Source organism: Chrysemys picta, chromosome 19 (assembly GCF_011386835.1).
Source record: "Chrysemys picta bellii isolate R12L10 chromosome 19, ASM1138683v2, whole genome shotgun sequence".
In the NCBI taxonomy this organism is placed as follows: Eukaryota; Metazoa; Chordata; order Testudines; family Emydidae; genus Chrysemys; species Chrysemys picta.
The window spans coordinates 22,384,230-22,400,993 of NC_088809.1; the positions used below are offsets into that span (position 1 = coordinate 22,384,230).

Below are 16,764 nucleotides of genomic sequence, written 5' to 3' on the forward strand. Positions count from 1 at the left end.
CAATCCTTTATTTTAATATCATAGGCATAAGAAAGCAGCTGCCTTAACAATATGCTCAATCCACACATTCCTTCCCAGTACCATGCCAGACTCCTTTCTAGAATACTCTCTCCGTCCCCCTCCGAGATCGTTGCTGAAAGGGCTGCAGCGGTGGTGAGCTGGCTGGAGGTACAACGGCAGGCCGGGAGCCAGCAAACCTGTGAGGAGCCGCATTCTAATCAGATTCAGGAGGAGCTTGTGATGCAGACAGACCAGAGACAGGAAACCCCTAGTCCGGGCTGGTTCCCCACCCTCCCGCAGGGCACCAGCTATAAAAACCAACGTTCGCTCAGCACCTTTCAGCCCAGGAGCCCAGAGTGCACCTGCACGCTCGGATTAGAAAATGACGTACAGAGATGATTTCATCCATGCAGCCACTCACCTTAAACAGCTCACAATGCACAAGAGCTTGGCACAGGTTGGGCAGCATGTGATTAGCCATTGTGTAATGGGCCAGGACCACGGGGGTGATTAGCCATTGTGTAATGGGCCAGGACCACGGGGCCATCACCCCAACTCTTGTACCAGGTGCTCTGGACTGTTTAATGAGCACAAGTAAATCTTATTTCCAGGCTGGCTTCAGGGCAGCACAACAGCCTGCATTCAAGCTGCGGCAGATTTGACCAAACCGCTATTTCCCCCCGAAATGAAATCTAAGCCACGAATCCAGCCGGGCGAAGAGATCTCGGAGCACTGAGTGGGGAGTCACCGAGCAAGGCATGGACTGGGCACTGCCTGCCCCTGGGGAACAAGGGCTGGAGCTCAGCTCAGCTCCCCCTTGCAGAGGCACCCCGGTTGATTACAGACGGCCTGCTTGGGAGCCAGCAAGCAGGGGATGCTTACGGGGAGGCTGGGCTGCTCATGCTGGGTTGAACCCCGGGCCGGAGGACGTGTTCTTGTGTTAGCTTCTATTGCTCTCTGCTGATAAACAGCCCCCCTCAAGGAAAAGCCCGGCTGACTGCACCTGGCCATTCCCATCTGCATCTCAGCTCCCATGTTATTCACACCTGGCCACAGGCACTTGGGTTAGGTTTCACTTCCCCTTCAACACTAGAGGCCACGCGGGTCTCTCTGCTCGCATGAGCCAGCCACAGAGCACGGCAGGAGAGGGGCAGTGGCTCCATGGGAGGCTTCCCCCAACCTTGCAGAAGGCCACACACCAGTAGGGTTACCATATATCCGTTTTTTCCCGGACACGTCCGGCTTTTCGGCAATCAAACCCCCGTCCGGGGGGAATTGCCAAAAAGCCGAACATGTCCGGGAAAAATATGGACAGGCACTTCCCCTCCCACGGCTGCTCTGCTCCTCCCCTGACTCAGACTTCGGCTCTGTTTAAGAGCCAAGCTGCCCGAGCCAGCGCTACCGGCTTCGGGCAGCCCCCGTGCCTCCGGACCCCAGCCGCCGGCCAGGCACTTCCCCTCCCCGGCTCCAGCTGCTCTGCTCCGGCGGCGCAGGGTCCGGAGGCACGGGGGCTGCCCGAAGCTGGTAGCGCTGGCTCGGGCAGCTTGGCTGTTAAACAGAGCTGAAGAGTCAGGGGAGGAGCAAAGCAGCCGGAGCCCGGGAGGAGAAGTGCCCGGCCGGGGGCGCAGGGTCCGGAGGCATAGGGGCTGCCCGAAGCCGGTAGCGCTGGCTCGGGCAGCTTGGCTCTTAGAGCCGAAGTCTGAGTCTGGGGAGGAGCAGAGCAGCTGGAGCCGGGGAGGAGAAGTGCCCGGCTGGGGGCGCAGGGTCCGGAGGCATAGGGGCTGCCCGAAGCCCGAGCGCTACCGGCTTCACGGTTTGCCGGGCAGCCTCCAGACCCTGTGCCCCCGGCTGGGCGCTTCCCCTCCCGGGCTCCAGCTGTGCTGGGGAAGCGCCGGCCGGGGGCGCAGAGTCTGGGGGCTGCCCGGCAAACCGTGAAGCCGGTAGAGCTTGGGCAACCCTTTTCGCGTGGCTGGGAGGGAGGAGGGGGAGTTAGGGCAGGGACTTTGGGGAATGGGCGGGGAATGGGCGGAGTTGGGTGGGGAAGGGGCGGAGTTGGGGCCAGGCCGGGGTGGGAAAGGGGCGGGGCCAGGGCCCCATGGAGTGTCCTCTTTTTTATTTTTTAAATATGGTAGCCCTACACACCAGCACCCTCCACAGGTTCCAGGCTTCGCAGCTGTACAGGGACAAGGCTGCTCGCCATGGCATCAGCTCTGCACAACTCCACATGCGTTTCTTCCCGGGAGCTTGTTGCCAATCCAGCCAGCACAAGCTGCCCTAGATCCCGTGCTTGGGAGGGGGACTGTGGGGGCAAGGTCATCTCCAGTGGAAGCCATGGAGTCCCAGTGTGACTGCCCCATCTCTGCGAGAGTCCAGAGTGCTCCGACCCATCACAGCCCCAGTGGAAGGCTCTGAGGAGAAGTCCTCCATTCCCCACCCATAAAGCCGTTACACCCAGGCACCTGCTAACTCTCCCTTTACCTTAGACAAGCTGCAAGGGCAAAGCCTTAGGCCTCGGCTACATGGGAAAGTTGTTCTGATCTAACTTCGGGGTGAATTTAAAGCAGTGCAGCTACCCCACTATAAGCCCCCTTTCGCTCATGACACAGGAAGGGGTTAAGCTAAAATGAAGAGGGGGGGGGAGGGGAAAACGCTGCTTTTCTACCGGACTGCGAGTGTCCACTCGGGGCCACCCCGGGATAACTCTACCCAGTGTGGGGAACTGGTACAGCTTTCCCCATTGCACCAGCCCCACATCACACTAGCTCCCGTCCAGCCCTGTCCACTCCCCAAAGGGAGCGGTTTTTACCGCACTTACACTTTAAATCCAGCAGTCAGCTACCTGGCAAGGCTGGATTCACGCCGAGGAGCTGCACTGCGTAACGGGCGCCCTCGCCCACACAGCACATGCTAGTCACCTGCTCCATGAGGCAAATGGGCCGGGAGAGCCCAAGGGCTGAGCAGGCCTCGCGTTTGCCAGCTGCTCAGCCCCCCCACAGGAGCTGGAGGGGAGGGAGATACAAGGTAACACAGGCGCGGCCTGGCAAGGGGCCACTGAAAGAAACATGGGAGAAATGCAGGACTCTGTCTGCCCACAAGAGTGCCCTTGCGGGGACAGAGGTACGGCCCATGTCCCATCACCACGGGATCTGAGCACTGCAGCATTCACTTTCTCAAGATTAGGGCCTGTAACTGGCCAGTAAAACCAACCCACCAGGGTAGCGTACTGCAGTAACCCCTCATGCATCTCAGCCCATCGCTGAGAGAAAACGGGGAGCTTTGCAGCCTGCCTCAAAGCCAAAGCTCTGGCAGAGCCAGAGAGGAAGCAAATTCCTCTCGCTGCGAATGCTCTGCCTGCAGCTCCCTCGGGGTTAGCCCAAGGGCCCCTCTGGAGGGAACCGCTTTGGGAGCTCATTGAGGAGGCCCCTTTACACAGCCAGTAGGGTCTCCTCTTCCCCCCACGACTCTGCCTCCTCGCTGCCGCAGCTCTGGGGAACAAGACAGCGGCTCGAGTCAGGGTCTAACAGCCTCGCTCCTGCAAAGCCCACGGCCCTGCTTTGGGATCCGAAGGCCGTGTTCACACAGTCCTGGAGAGCATTTGCCACCATGGCCGTCCCGAGGAGGAGAGGCAGGCCTCATGCTCCCATTTCCCAGCTACTCAAGCCCTCCTTCCACCTGTGTGTGTTGCAGTGAGCTCTCAGCACCCAGAGGGGCCTGCCACTGCCTGTTCCACACTGCCCAGCTCAGCAAGCAGGAAGGAGCTGCCACCTTTCCCAGTGCAGGGCTGGTGGGAGTACTGCACCCCAAGACAAAGGCAGGCAGCTCCCGGCAGGGTCTGGCATTTCCTAGCCGAGACTCCAGCTAAGGAACAGTGCGGCGAGACAAGGAGCTGACAGTTTATTTCACAGTCCTGTACCCTGGGGCAGCCGGGCCCCAGCCAGCAAGTGAAAGACAAGGCCTGACTCCGGGGCCCAGCCAGAGCGCCATGTCCAGCAGTGGGAGAGATGCTGCCGAGGGGGTGGGGTGGGGGGGCACACAAGCCTCCCAACAGCAATGCAGTGCTAATTCAAGGGGTGGCAACGATCAGCTCTAGGCCTCCTGGGTGGGAGGTTAGTGAACGGGTCACTCCTGGGATCTCCAGAGCTCAGTCCTGACACCACGCTTACCTAGGCCATTAGTTCTGTGTCCTGCCAGCACAACCAGCTGGCTGGAAGCATGTGACACAAGGGGAACTGAAGGTGCGTCTACACGGCACATTAAGCCCAGGCTCAGGTTTCAGCCCAAGCCCCCCTTCCGTGCACACACAGATCAGTCTGACTCAGGCCAGCAAGCGCTCAGGACCCAGGGCCTAGGACCCCGCGCCCCACTGAGGCTCAGGACCAAGCCCTGTCATTGTGCTCAGGCTGCAGACCCGAGTCAGCAGGTCTGCGTGGTGCAGTCTGGACACGGCTGTGAGACCGGGGCCTAGCCATTGTAAACCCACATTTCCACTGCCGGGCGGACGGAAGCACTGAGCCCACAGACCCAGGCTTAGCGTGCAGCCTAGATGTCTCCAGAGTGATAATTCTGCTTCCCAGCCTAGCTCACAGAGGAGAATGTACCCCTGGGGGACTGAACGGGTGGAGCTGCAGGAGACCCCATCACCAGAACTCACCTTCCTGGAATGGATCATAGAATATCAGGGTTGGAAGGGACCTCAGGAGGTCATCTAGTCCAACTCCCTGCTCAAAGCAGGGCCAATCCCCAACTAAATCAATGGATCAGATGTGGGTGGGAAGAGCATGGTCTGTTTGGAGGGGAGGAGGGAAGAAAGGAGGCGGGGACGAGAAGCGGCCTTACTTTCGTATGGAACTCCATTTTGGTTCTCAGCAGTTTGAGGTAGATGCTGCACAGCTGCCCGTAGCCCTCACTCAGATGACTCTGTGGAACAGGAGAAAGCAGAAAATGAGGCACCAGGGTCTGATGCTGGTGAGAAGTCTGCCCCCGGCTGATCTGGGATGCTGAGGTTTGCACCTTCCCTACTGGAGAGGCCGGCAGCTTCCGGAATCGCATGACGCCTTTAAGACTCAGGCCTACAAAATCTCCCCCTGTGCTTTATACATTCCTGTCTTCCCTCTTGTTTGGGTTTGTTTATTCACCCCAGTACACAAACGGCTCACATGGCCCAGCCACTGGGTGCGTCACCCCCTGTATTTACTTACGTTGCACATTTCAAGTCACTAATCTTTCGACACCATTAACTAACTATCTGCAGCCCACATTCTCCGTTCCCAGGGCTCCCTGTTTCCCGAGGCACTCACAGCAGGACAAGGTCTCTTTGCTCCCAGCTCCTGGGGTCTGCTGGCCGCCCGCCGAGCAGGGCTGCTGCGGTTTCAATACTGGACACACACAATAGCATTTCCCCCATTGTTTCCCAAGCGAGCCAGGTCGCTGCACGCAACACAAGCGCGGACAGTGCCAGACCAAGCCACAAGGATTGGTACTTATACCTCTGTCTGCTAGACAGACTGATCAGCATGTTGTTAAAACCTCACAGCAAGGAGGGAATGAACCTTTACAGCATGTGGCACACACCAGACCACACATCACCGATCCGGAATATCCTCCCATCCACTAGGAGAACATTACCCACAAGCTGGGATGCATCTTGGCAAGTGGGCTGTTGCCACCGTTGTATATACCCTGGACAATGGCACGATGAGGCTCAGAAGAGTTAGGCTCCGATATCTGACCTCTACCCCCAACATATCCCTGAAGATCTTGATACCATGTTTAAAAAACAGGGTGAACAGGCTCAGGCAGCCTCTGGGGGGGTCTCAGGGTGAGGTGCGCAGCAGATGTATTCAATCAGAGACTCACTGGCATGGCCCCCTTCTGCATGAAGCATTATTCAGCCAATAACTGGGACACTCAGCCAAGTTAGCTGCTGGACTGGCAGAATCCCTAACCAGACTAGCTGGCCTTGGTACCAGCGTTGCAATTGTAAGTCTCCTGCTTCTGCAGAGCTGGGGTTTAACCACCACCTCGGTACAGGGGAGGGGGTTGAAATACCCTAGATTTTTATTTATTTTAACAATTCATACTGAATGCAAAATTCTGCCACTGAAGTGGGTGGGAGCATCTGAGACTGGCTCTGGCCCTACGTGCACGCTTAGCTCTGAGAGCAGGTGGCCCCCCAGCCTGCCAGGTTACAGTTCACAGTGGGCCCCCCTTGAGGATCTGTTGCTTCTGGGCTAACCCCACCGCTTGGTTCCCTAGCAGTGCTATACTCCACCATTTCAAGAGGTTCAACAGCTACCTAGAGGCACAAGGCTCACAGGTGTGGGCAGGGAACAATGGCTGAACTTACACAGAGACGAGATGGCAACTCAACCTGCTTCCAATGGCAGCAACCTGCACAGGGCTGGTTTAATGCCAACCAAAGCAGGCAGCGAGTGCATAACGCCTGCTGCCCAGGGAGGGGGATGGGAAAGTATTCGCAATCAAAGAAAAAGGACAGATGCCAAATTCTGCCCCAGCTGAGAGGGGTCACTGGTGTTGCTTGGGCGTGATGGGGAGAGGGAGGGCCAGCAGAGATGTGCTGGGAGCACACAAAATCTGCTGCCCGCTGGTTAGCATCATACAAACACATCCCTGGGACCAGAAGGGAAAACCCCAATGAATGGAACCTGTCGACGGACAGAGCGGAACCCAAAGCGAGACAAAAAGTTGTGTGTGTGTCTGTGCGCGTAGGACACTGCCTGCACGCCTGTCAGGGTGTGCACGCTGCCAATTCATTTGCCTCTTTTCGGAATTCGTAATCCTTCCTGTTTGCCTCATTTTAATGACAGCCACAACGTCTCCCAGCTCCAGCTCCCCATTCTGCACCGAGGGTGCTGGGGTTGGGGAGGCGGGGGGGAGGGAGGTTATAGCAGAACCACAGAGAACTATTTTTGTTTGTTACTTAGTGAATTTCTTATTTGACGTACCGTACAGCGCCCAGGAGCCTTTGTGGGGACAGGTTTAGTCTATTAGCAACAAGTGAATTCATCTCTGGCCTGTGGAAAGACAGTGTTCATCTAGCTGCAGCCCATTTCTCCACAGCATGGTATAGGCAAAGCTGCCAAAAGAACTGGGTTTTGCGGATGACAAGGACTTCCCGGACAGAGCCTAAGACAGGGCTGCCTCTGCCCCATGCGCATATTGCTCTCTCTGGCCGCAGTGTGTGGATCCTGCTTGTTGCTTTTCATTCTCCTGACAGTTCTGCTTCATATCCCAAGTCAACCACCGGCATTTCCATGGCGTCAGTTGGCTCAGCACCTGCTCACGTAGCTCCTTGGTCTTCCCTCTGAAATCTCGTCTGCCACATTAGCTTGGACGCTTGGTGGTGGAACTCCACAAGCAGCTATGGAACTGGCAGCAGCCCAGTGGGCTCTCCTGCCACCCCGGCTCAGGTACCGAGATCTTACGATATTAAATAACTGTCCTCAGCAGTGGGGAGGGGAATCTCCTAACGCCGCCCCCTCCAAAGGAGATCCTGCACAACCAATTGTGTTTGCTACAGGCCTCCTGATCTGCCCACATCAGCTCTGAACCACATCCAACCGGACAACACACTCCTTGTGAGGTGGCTAGAGGGGGCAAGCATGGCTCATTCTAAACAGGTCCCATCTCAGCCCTTACACCAACAGCAGGCACCATGGCTAGCGTACTGGGCCCCAGTCCTGCAATAGCACCTATGCGGCTGACACCTGTGCCTTTGTGGAGCCCCACTGACTTCCACAGTGCTCTGTTCATGCAGCCCCCAGTGCAAAGAGCCATTACTGAAGTCAATAGGTCCCCCCCAGTTGCTGGTTGGGTTTTACTTGTTTTCTGCCAGGTAACAGAATGCCCAGGGGCCATAGTTGGCCTTCCCAAAGCACCTTAGGTTGTGAGTATGGACCCTTACCCTCTCAAAACTCTGTGTTGTGTGAAATTAGCTGTTGGGATTGGAATCTTTTGTAACTGATTATTAGGGAACCCCCGCCCCCACCCCAAATGGGAAAACACCCATACTGTCCCCAATGAGACAGGGGGTGAAGCAGAGACCCTCCTGCCTTCACAGTCACTCAGGAGAGACTGAAAACCGCTAGCAGATACATCAGGAATATGTCAAACCAAAATAATCGCCATTCACGTATTAAGAATGAGCTGGTGCCTTTCCCAGCCTCCTCCAACAAAAACAGTCCACACCCTGTGCAGAGTCAAAACTCACCCCTTTTCCAGGGTGAGCTGACTGGACATGGATCCCGGGAATGAGAATTGGGATTATACAATTGTGTCACCTTGACCTCTGTGTATATTTTTGCCCAGTGCAACAGGAGGCAAAGTTAAGGCTGGGTGGACAGTGTGAAGGACAAAGAGTAAAGAACTGGGTGGCCCAGTCCTTTAGCTGCTAGCATCCAGCCTGTCTAGCGTCTGGGTGGAGAAGGGGCTGGGGTGTTTTTGTGAAGCCAGGGTAATATTCTGGGTGTTCGCTGGACTCCAGCGAAACGAACTTTCAACCATAACTCGCCTTTCACCTGGTTTTTGTTTATGAATTTCTTGTACTGCCCCCACCTATTTCAAATGAGCTCCCCCAGCTCACCGTGAGTTTCTGTCTGACCTCTGCAGGAGAGGAGCTCTGCTCAGATTTTGTGAGGCTCCTCAAAGGATTTCCCTTGGCCAGACGTTCGCAAGCCCAGGGGAGGTGTGTGTGAAGGCCTCTGGGCAGCATATCGGCTTAGTGGACAGCGTATAGGGCAATGGTTCAGGGGAAGAGGCATCTATCCACACTGAAAATGTTAAACCCCAGGCCTTTCCCTGCACTCACCACCTGCCATGGCCTCTCTCACCTGTCCCATTCCATGTCCCCATCTCCACTAGGCTGCTGGGGCTCCCTGCGCTCCTCCACATGATATGGGCAAGCACAGGCTCCGGGCTACTCCAGCTGCCCTTGTGACCCTGCCACTCTCCAACCCCCTTCTTGGAGGCCAGCCTCACCACCTTTCCGCTTGCTGTTTAGTGCCCCACCTATGGCGGGGCCTAGCAGCAGGAGCTCGGTTATAAATGTTCTTCATAATAAACTCAGCCCAATGCAAGCTCTCAGGCTGGGTCCCTCCTCTCAGCAAGGCCAACCCAGGCAGACAGATCTGGCATTTCTAGGCCAAGCCATTCTGGAGCAACGAGGAGCCAAGATTTTAGAAAGTCAAGCAGAGCTCTGATTTCCAAACAGCGCTGACTATAAATCTCTGGTTTCCACCCCGCCTCCTCGAGACGCGACACCAAGGGCACAACGATCCCGAGCCTGGTCTCTCTGGGGGGAGACGCCAATCACGCTGACAACAGGGAGCTAGCTTCAGCTTGAAACTGCTTCTCTGTGATACAGGCTTCCACCGCTTGCAGCCGGGGGAGAGACACGCTCTGGGTAGTCTTAGGGCAGGGGAAGGAGGAAGGCAGCTGTCTGCCTAGCTTCAGTCAGGCTCTGCCTATCGCTCCATGGACAAAGTACCTGGCAAACCATCACCAGGGCCTGCTGTTCTTCCCTTAAGAGGTGCAGCACTTCCTAGCACCACCTCCCAGCATGAGCGCCAGTTGGCGTCCAGCAGGAAATTCCCCCATGCAAGCCAGCCACTCACCCACATCCTGCTCATGTCGTTCAGCTCGTTCTTGTACCTCACAGAGTCTTTCAGGACCTGGAAGGGAAATTGAGAGGAGGCCATTGGAGAGCAAAGAAGGGGCACAGAAGCTGCCAGAGAGCCAGCCACGTTCACAGGCTCCTGGCCGTAGAAGGGAAAGCTCTAGCTAGTGGGGCAAGTTTGATCTTGTGATTAGAGCAAGAAATGAGGATCAGGACTCCTGGGTTCTAGTCCTAGCTCTGTCCCAGACTAGTTGTGTCATCATTGGCAAGTCACTGATATTCTGTGCCTCGGTTTCCCCATCTGTACAGTGGAAAGGACCATCCCGTCTTACCCACCTCATACAGGGCTTAATTTGTCCCTGACTGTAACTGGCTTGAGGCTCTCTGACGGAAGGGGGAGGGAGGCACAGCATTACTGCTGTTTAAATCCACATGGCCGAGGGAGTGGGCTTCCTAGGCCTCTAGCAGAGAGGAGAGGAGAGGAGAGGAGAAAATGGGGATGAACGGAGCGCTGGCTGACTGGCAGGGAATGGGGAGGGCTGCAGGGTTAGTCCTGGGGTGAATACTTGTCTCCCTTCCCAGGGCTCAGCTTTTGGATGGGGGGTGGGGGCGGTGATGCATTAACCCTTTCTACTCTTGCCATTGGTCTTCTGCAGAGCTGGGCCTGACAGCACCCAGGAGCGCGTAGAGGCCACGACACAGCAGGACAGACAGGCCTCGGGCTCATCAGACTCTTTAAGGAAGTAGGGGTTGGAAACAGATATGATATGATGTGGGGCAGGCTAGAAAGCTGGGGGTGGGGGAACAGAGGCAATAAATGCCGACATAGTCCCACCCTGTTCATCACCCCTCACTCCCCCCACTTTCCAGTGACGAGTGCACATTGGCAACTCCAGGAGGGCACAAATCATGAGAACAGCTTAAAATCACAATATTTTTTAATAATAAATGGTTGGTGTTTTTATGGACCTTCCCGGCTTTGGGACCTTTAGGATTTGTGCTTTGCTCTGCAACCAGTATTTTTTTTTTTAAATGCAAGCTGAGATTCTCACATAGTCACAGGACTCCAGGAGCTGGGGCCTTAAGAAAAACACCAAAATATTACAAAACCCACAATAAAAGTCACAAGAGTTGGCAACACTTAGGTGGCCTCTCAGGTCTTCCTATTCCTGGCCCAATAGGGGCTGAAAGGACATGAGGCAATCACAGTATTCCTCTCCTGTGCCGCCCCCCATCTGGCACTATCAGCGACACGGCCGTGCACGTACATTTGGGTGTCCATCGCGGAGGAGCTTGTGGAACACGTGGCAGAACTTCCAACAGAGCACGGCGTTGCTGGAGAGGGGGAGTCGGTTCACGACGGACCAGAAGGTCTGAGCTCCTTTCTCGTGGTGGGTTCCCAGGATGCATGGTGAGAGGCGGGCTAAGGAAAAGCCAGTCCTTTCGCTCGGAGTGCACAGAAGTGACAGGGACACCCACAAAACACAATAGCTCAGAGACAATGAGGCTTGCTGGCTGTTCCCAAGATATCCCCTCACCCTGTTCTGGATCCCAAAGGCAGTGCGAAGTGGTAGAGAGCAACTGGGAACTCCCCTCCTGCGGAGAGGTTTCTACCCACACAATGAGACAACCAGCATGCATCAGCAAAAGGCACTAGGTACCTGGAGTGCACAGGCCCTGCTGGCGCCAGCCAACAACGTGCTTCCAAACCAGAACCAGCCAGCAGAGCTGCTGGAACCAGCGGCTACTCTCCCTCTCTCCTGGCTGCTTTCTTCCCCAGCTGTCACTGGAACTGCCCAGAACCCCCTGCCGTACACACATCTGCTACGTACCTTCTGCCCCTCACCCATCTTGGGCCTTCAGATCCCCAGCCCAGAGCGCAGCTGCTCCCCTCTGTGTGGGCCAGCCACTAGAGGGAGAATGTGACACACACGGCCAGTGGATTACTCAACTATTTGCTAGAGCAAAAGGGCAGGGGAGGACGCCACGATTCCTGGGTTTGATTCCTGGCTCAGGGAGGACAGAAGGGTAGCTGCAGCTAGGACAGCAAAGCATACAGATTGGGCACAGTCAGTCTAAAGGCAGCATGGCTGAGTGACTGAAATTTGGGTGCGCTAGATTAAAGATCATGGGTCCACACCAGTTCTGCCTCCAGTGACCTTGTGCAATTTCTTAGTCCAATTGGGAGGGGCTGATACTTGTTGGTCTCATAAGGCAGGGGGCTGAAGCCTGGGTCAGCAATACGGGGTAGGAAATGCGCAGAAGTAGAAGTAGTAGTGAATGGAAGAGATGAAGCTTGAACTCAGGATCTCCCTTGACTACAGCTGTCCTGCAGGGGAGGTGAAGCAGTTTCTCATTGCCCACCTCAGCGGGCAGTGGATCAGGCATCCTGATAAAGTGGAAATACAGAATGTCCCACTAAATCTGGTACACTCGAGAGCGCTGCCTACAGGCCATCTAGGTCCTGGCACATGAGGCCGGCGCAGGGCTGTTTTCTACAGACCCCTGCATAATGCTTTGGGGAGCAGACCAGCCACGCTAACTCTTGCTATAGACTAGGAATGCAGAAAGGGGATCGGCGTGGCAGGCAGCCTGCTGCATCAAGAAGCTAACAGCCAACAGGACTGCGGTGGAGCTTTATCTCCTGGCCTGGGATCCCCGTGCACGAACAGCTTTCCCATTGAAAACAGGCCTGAGACAAAAACAAAAGGGCCCCATGCAGAACGCCAGCCGGGAAACAGCCCTGCAACAGACATTCCACCGTCAGACAAATCCTGTAAGCCGCTGGAGCTTGTTTCTCTTCAAGAAGGTGGAATGAGCAGACCCCGCACCAGCTGAGCTCCCCCATACCAGACAGCCAACCTGCAGCCCAGAGCTCAAGCCTCAGCTAGGCAGCAGAGAACTTCCAACGGCCAGGGACGTGCTGTTCTTTCCCAGCGAGGGAGAGGTAACGGGCCGTTCCCAAATCACTGCCTCAGGCCGGGGACACACTGTGCCATGGGGGTTCAAACCAAGCAGCCCCCCGTTCCAGCACCACACCCTCTCCCCTCCAAAGAGACCCCCTCAGGAAGATCCCCCCACACCCACACTGGGGCTGAGTCCCCAGAGCGCCTAGGAGAATTCGGTCTGTCACTGAGTCCAGGCTGGTCTGGGGCCCTGGTCTCTCCAGCTCCCCATTCCCAGCACTGGCAGGTATCACTTGTCCTGAACCCTTCCATGCATTGACAGCAATGGCCCAGGAGCTTCAGTGACAGCTCTCAGAGGCTCCACCAGTCCCCAGAGCCTCTAGGCTGGACTCTCTCCCGCCCCCACTTGCCTGGCCCTGGAGCTGGGAGCTGGGCGATGCAGAACCCCATGGGTTCAGAAAGCAAAACGCTCCCCAGTTCTTCCTACAAAGTGGAATGATTTGGAGGCTGCACCTGCTGCACGTTCCTGGCTCCCGGTCAGCTGCAGAGCTGTCAAAATACGTTCTTCTTCAGCGGGATCTTAACTATTCAGACCTTTGGGCCGTTCAGCTTAAGCGCACCTGGTATTTATAACCGCGCTAAAGCTCATTAGGGTGGAGGTAACCAGCGAGGAATGATAACACCCTCCCCCTTGCAGCTACGGCCCCTCTGCCTGGCTAGGCCTTTCCACGCTAACATTTCCCACCATTGCTACCATTGGGGCAGCTCCGGGGGGGATGTCAGTGGTGGAAGCACCAAGCATGGACACAACTCCAAGCAGCAGCGGGCACAGACCTGCTCAGAGCAAGGCTACAGCACCGGGAGAGAAAGGGTAGTGCCGTGCCAGAATCACTCACCACCACCCTCCCTTGCCCACTCGGCCGCTTCCCTTCAGGAATCCCACTCTTCCTCCTGCTGGGCAGAGGGGATCCCAGTGGGATTTTGGCTCTAAACCCTCCATTCAGCAGAGGGCTTAGAGCCAGGCCAATCCATGAGGGGGTCTTGCTATGATGGCTGCTCTCTGCCCACTTCCACACCTGTACCTCCACCTGCCTTCCAGCCAGTCTCCAGTCGACTCCCACGCTCGCTTGTCCTGCCGCCAACTCTGAAAAGGATATTTCTGGCGTGTTTCTCTTTGACAGCCACTTCCTGTGTGTTAATGGCCTTATTGATGCTGACGGTCTGAAAAACACAAAGGGGGTATGTGAGCATTAGCTGTGAAGGGCATGGGGGGTGGTCAGGGTCACAGGCTGATTCAAATCCTCCCACAGCCACGTACACAGCTCCCTTCGCTTCCTGCACCTGTTGATGGCTGGTATCGATCCAGGCGCCTGTCTCTGGACGAGGCCGCTCTCCCATGCCAGCTGGACTCTGCCAACTCCCGAATGCATTTCTAGGAGCGGCCACGCTCAGCTGATGCCAGGATTCATTTGCTCAGCACAATAACGAGGCAATTAAGCAGTGACTACAAAGAATAATCCCCCACACCTGCCCCTCTCCGGCAAGGGAAGGGCAAAGGGAAATGAAGCCAGAGTCAGACCCACTTCCCTGCCCTGGGACAACGGTCATGGAGCCAGCGGCCTCTGGCTCATGGTGGGGCTGGGAGTCACCATGCTGTTGGTGCCAAATGCAGAGGGCAGCTGCCCAGGATAGCAAGGGCCCAGTCCTAGTCCAGCTTGGGCACCCAGGGAACCCAGCCCTCGGATCCCGTGGCACATTTGGGAGGGACAGGCTAGTTCTCTAGTGCTGGCAATGTAGGCTTCAAAATGCAAAAGGAGAACTATGGGGTAATGGAGCCGGGGCAGAGATGGAGGACAGAACCCAGCTCCTGGCCACGGGTTGTCCACTATGCACTGGGAGATGAGGAAGGGCAGGAACCACCCCGTTAACCTTCCTCAAAGAGGGGCAAGGAGGGGAGCCAATGGTGATGCTGTCGCTCAGCTTCCACCCAAGCCTGCACAGGGAAGCAGATAAACCCCCAAACCACTGGATAAAGTCCCCTCCTCCACACACTGCTCACCTGGTGCCTTGGGCAATCCCAAAAACAGGGAGACTCAAGGGAAGGAGAGGGAGCAGCAGCAGGGGCCACCTGTCTGTCTGACACCCTCCTCCTGATCCGCCACACTCCTCTAAGCTCAGAGAGCCACGCAACCCACGGCTTGGCTCACAGCCTGCTGGGCTCCTCCACTTCTAAATCTGAAAGCTCCCTGCCCCTGTGGTGAGGAAGAGCCCTGCACACAAAACCAAGACAGGGCAGTGCTTTGAAGTCTGAGCCAGACCCAGTCCAACAAGGGTCTCCAGGGCAGGGGACTCAGAGAGCAGAGATCTGGCAGGTCCTACTTAGCCCCAGTGCTCTGTCTCTCAGAGATCGATTCCACCCCCGGGGCAGGGCTCCCACTGCTCCCTGAGGAGATGAAGAGGGAACCCCTCCTGACAGAGGAATGGGTTTGGTTAGTCAATCCAAGTTCCTCTTTCCTTCACACGGTCCCATCTCTCCTGCTTTCACCCTCTCACGTAGTCTGGGCAGATCCTCCCCTGAGCATTTACACCCTTCCCCCGCTTTCCCTCTTTGGGCCTTCCACAGGGGACTGAGCTCGTCCTTGATCCTTTACTGCTGCCTTCCAGAGCCCAAGAGCCCAGATCCAGCTTTGGCTCAACCCTTTGTTGGCTCCCTCCGGAGTCTCCACAAATCAGTTTCACTGCCCTGTCCTCTAGCTGTGGGAGGGAGGGAGGAAGGGAGGGAGGGCTTGCTGACCAGCCCTGGGGAGCAGCCCTGAGCCTGGCAGGGTAATGGCCATTAGGGGCAGCAGGGGCTCTCTGACATGCCTGCCACACGCTTCCCCCTGCCTCCCATCAGTTATATTAGGGTAATGCTTGGGAACCCGAGCCCCACTGTGCTAGAGGCTGTACAGACGTGATGAATAAGCCAGTTCCTACCCCAGAGAGCTCCCAATCTGCATGGCAGACAGGCCACAACCCCCAGGGGATGAGGCAGGAGGCTGTGGTTGCGATCGGCCCAGCGGAGTTTGGCAGCAAAGCTGAGGTCTCAGTTTGCCACATGCCCAACCAAGGCCCGACTGGAGTGATCTGTTGGGGGAGGTGAGCTTTACAGGAGGGATTTAAACAGGATAAGGTGGCAGCTCCCTGCTCTAGCCCTGCCTTCCTCGCAGCCCCAGCTGCCAGAAGAAACTCCCCCACCTTGGGAGAGCTTCCACCCGTACAAGGCAGTGCTTCTCCCCAGTGACCACACCAGCCTTGAGGAATTCGGCCAAGGCACTGCTTGGGCCTGCCCCTCCCTGCCCACTAACGGGACTCAGCTTGTGCTGGGCGGATGCACCCACCGGGGCACAGCACAGTCCTAGCGCTGTACCAAACGGGCAGCACGGACTGGATTTTACAGCCCTCCCCAGGTACAGACAGTGAAACGACACAGCAGCATCCCTGTCAGTTCAACAGCGCCAGCTCTGCTCTGCTCCGTGTGGTCTCCAAACCACAGGCTGCCTGAAGAGCTAGTGCTTGCCCACACTGTTAAGCGTGGGTAAATCTGCTTGCCATGGATCAGCGTTCATGCCGTACTCCCCACCAGTACCCAGCCCAAGCCAGGAAAGCTAGTGATCCAACCAGTGGACCAAATTCGGTGATGAATCCTGAGGTGCGCTGCGCATACGCTAACAAGAAGGATCTGCTCCACAGCCCAGCAGGAACCGTGCAGGGCAGGGCACAGAGCTCTCCCGCAGCAGTGACAGCGCTCGGGGAACTACACACAGGGGAGCTGCCGTGGTACTTGCCTCTCCAACAATAGCTACAGTAGGTCCTCCCTCGCAGGACCAGGGAGTGCAGTGCAGAGTTCGCTCTAGCCTGGGGGTGCTCATAGCATCCTGAGCCCACCCCCAGGGAAGGGGAGCTTCTCAATGACATAATAGGCAAGATCAGCCTGCGAACCCTGGGAGGATCTGCTTCCAGAGAGTTCGAGGAGGGGACTCTACACCTGCTCAGCTGTGGTAGTGAGAAGTATTATAGTGAACCTCGGCGGCAGGACCCCGGGTCCTTATCCCTGCTCAGTCTTATTAATCTCGCCTCATACGGAAGCTGTTCCATATCCCTAATCATTTTTATTGCCCTTTTCTGAACCTTTTCCAATTCCAATATATCTTTTTTGAGATGGGGCGACCACATCTGCACGCA

At 56.4% G+C, this 16,764-nt stretch overlaps 1 protein-coding gene across 5 annotated transcripts in view; it reads right to left on the reverse strand.

Moving 5' to 3' along the window:
- Positions 1 to 16,764, reverse strand: part of HIP1 (huntingtin interacting protein 1) — a 139,038-nt gene that overhangs the window by 39,576 nt on the left and 82,698 nt on the right. For all 5 annotated transcript variants that reach the window (XM_005294333.5, XM_005294331.5, XM_024111233.3 and 2 more), the window contains exons 2-5: positions 13,698 to 13,761; positions 10,903 to 11,045; positions 9,633 to 9,689; positions 4,837 to 4,917 (exon numbers count right to left, since the gene is read on the reverse strand). In XM_005294333.5, coding sequence (XP_005294390.2) covers positions 4,837 to 4,917; positions 9,633 to 9,689; positions 10,903 to 11,045; positions 13,698 to 13,761 — 345 coding nt within the window. The remainder of the gene's footprint in view (positions 1 to 4,836; positions 4,918 to 9,632; positions 9,690 to 10,902; positions 11,046 to 13,697; positions 13,762 to 16,764) is intronic.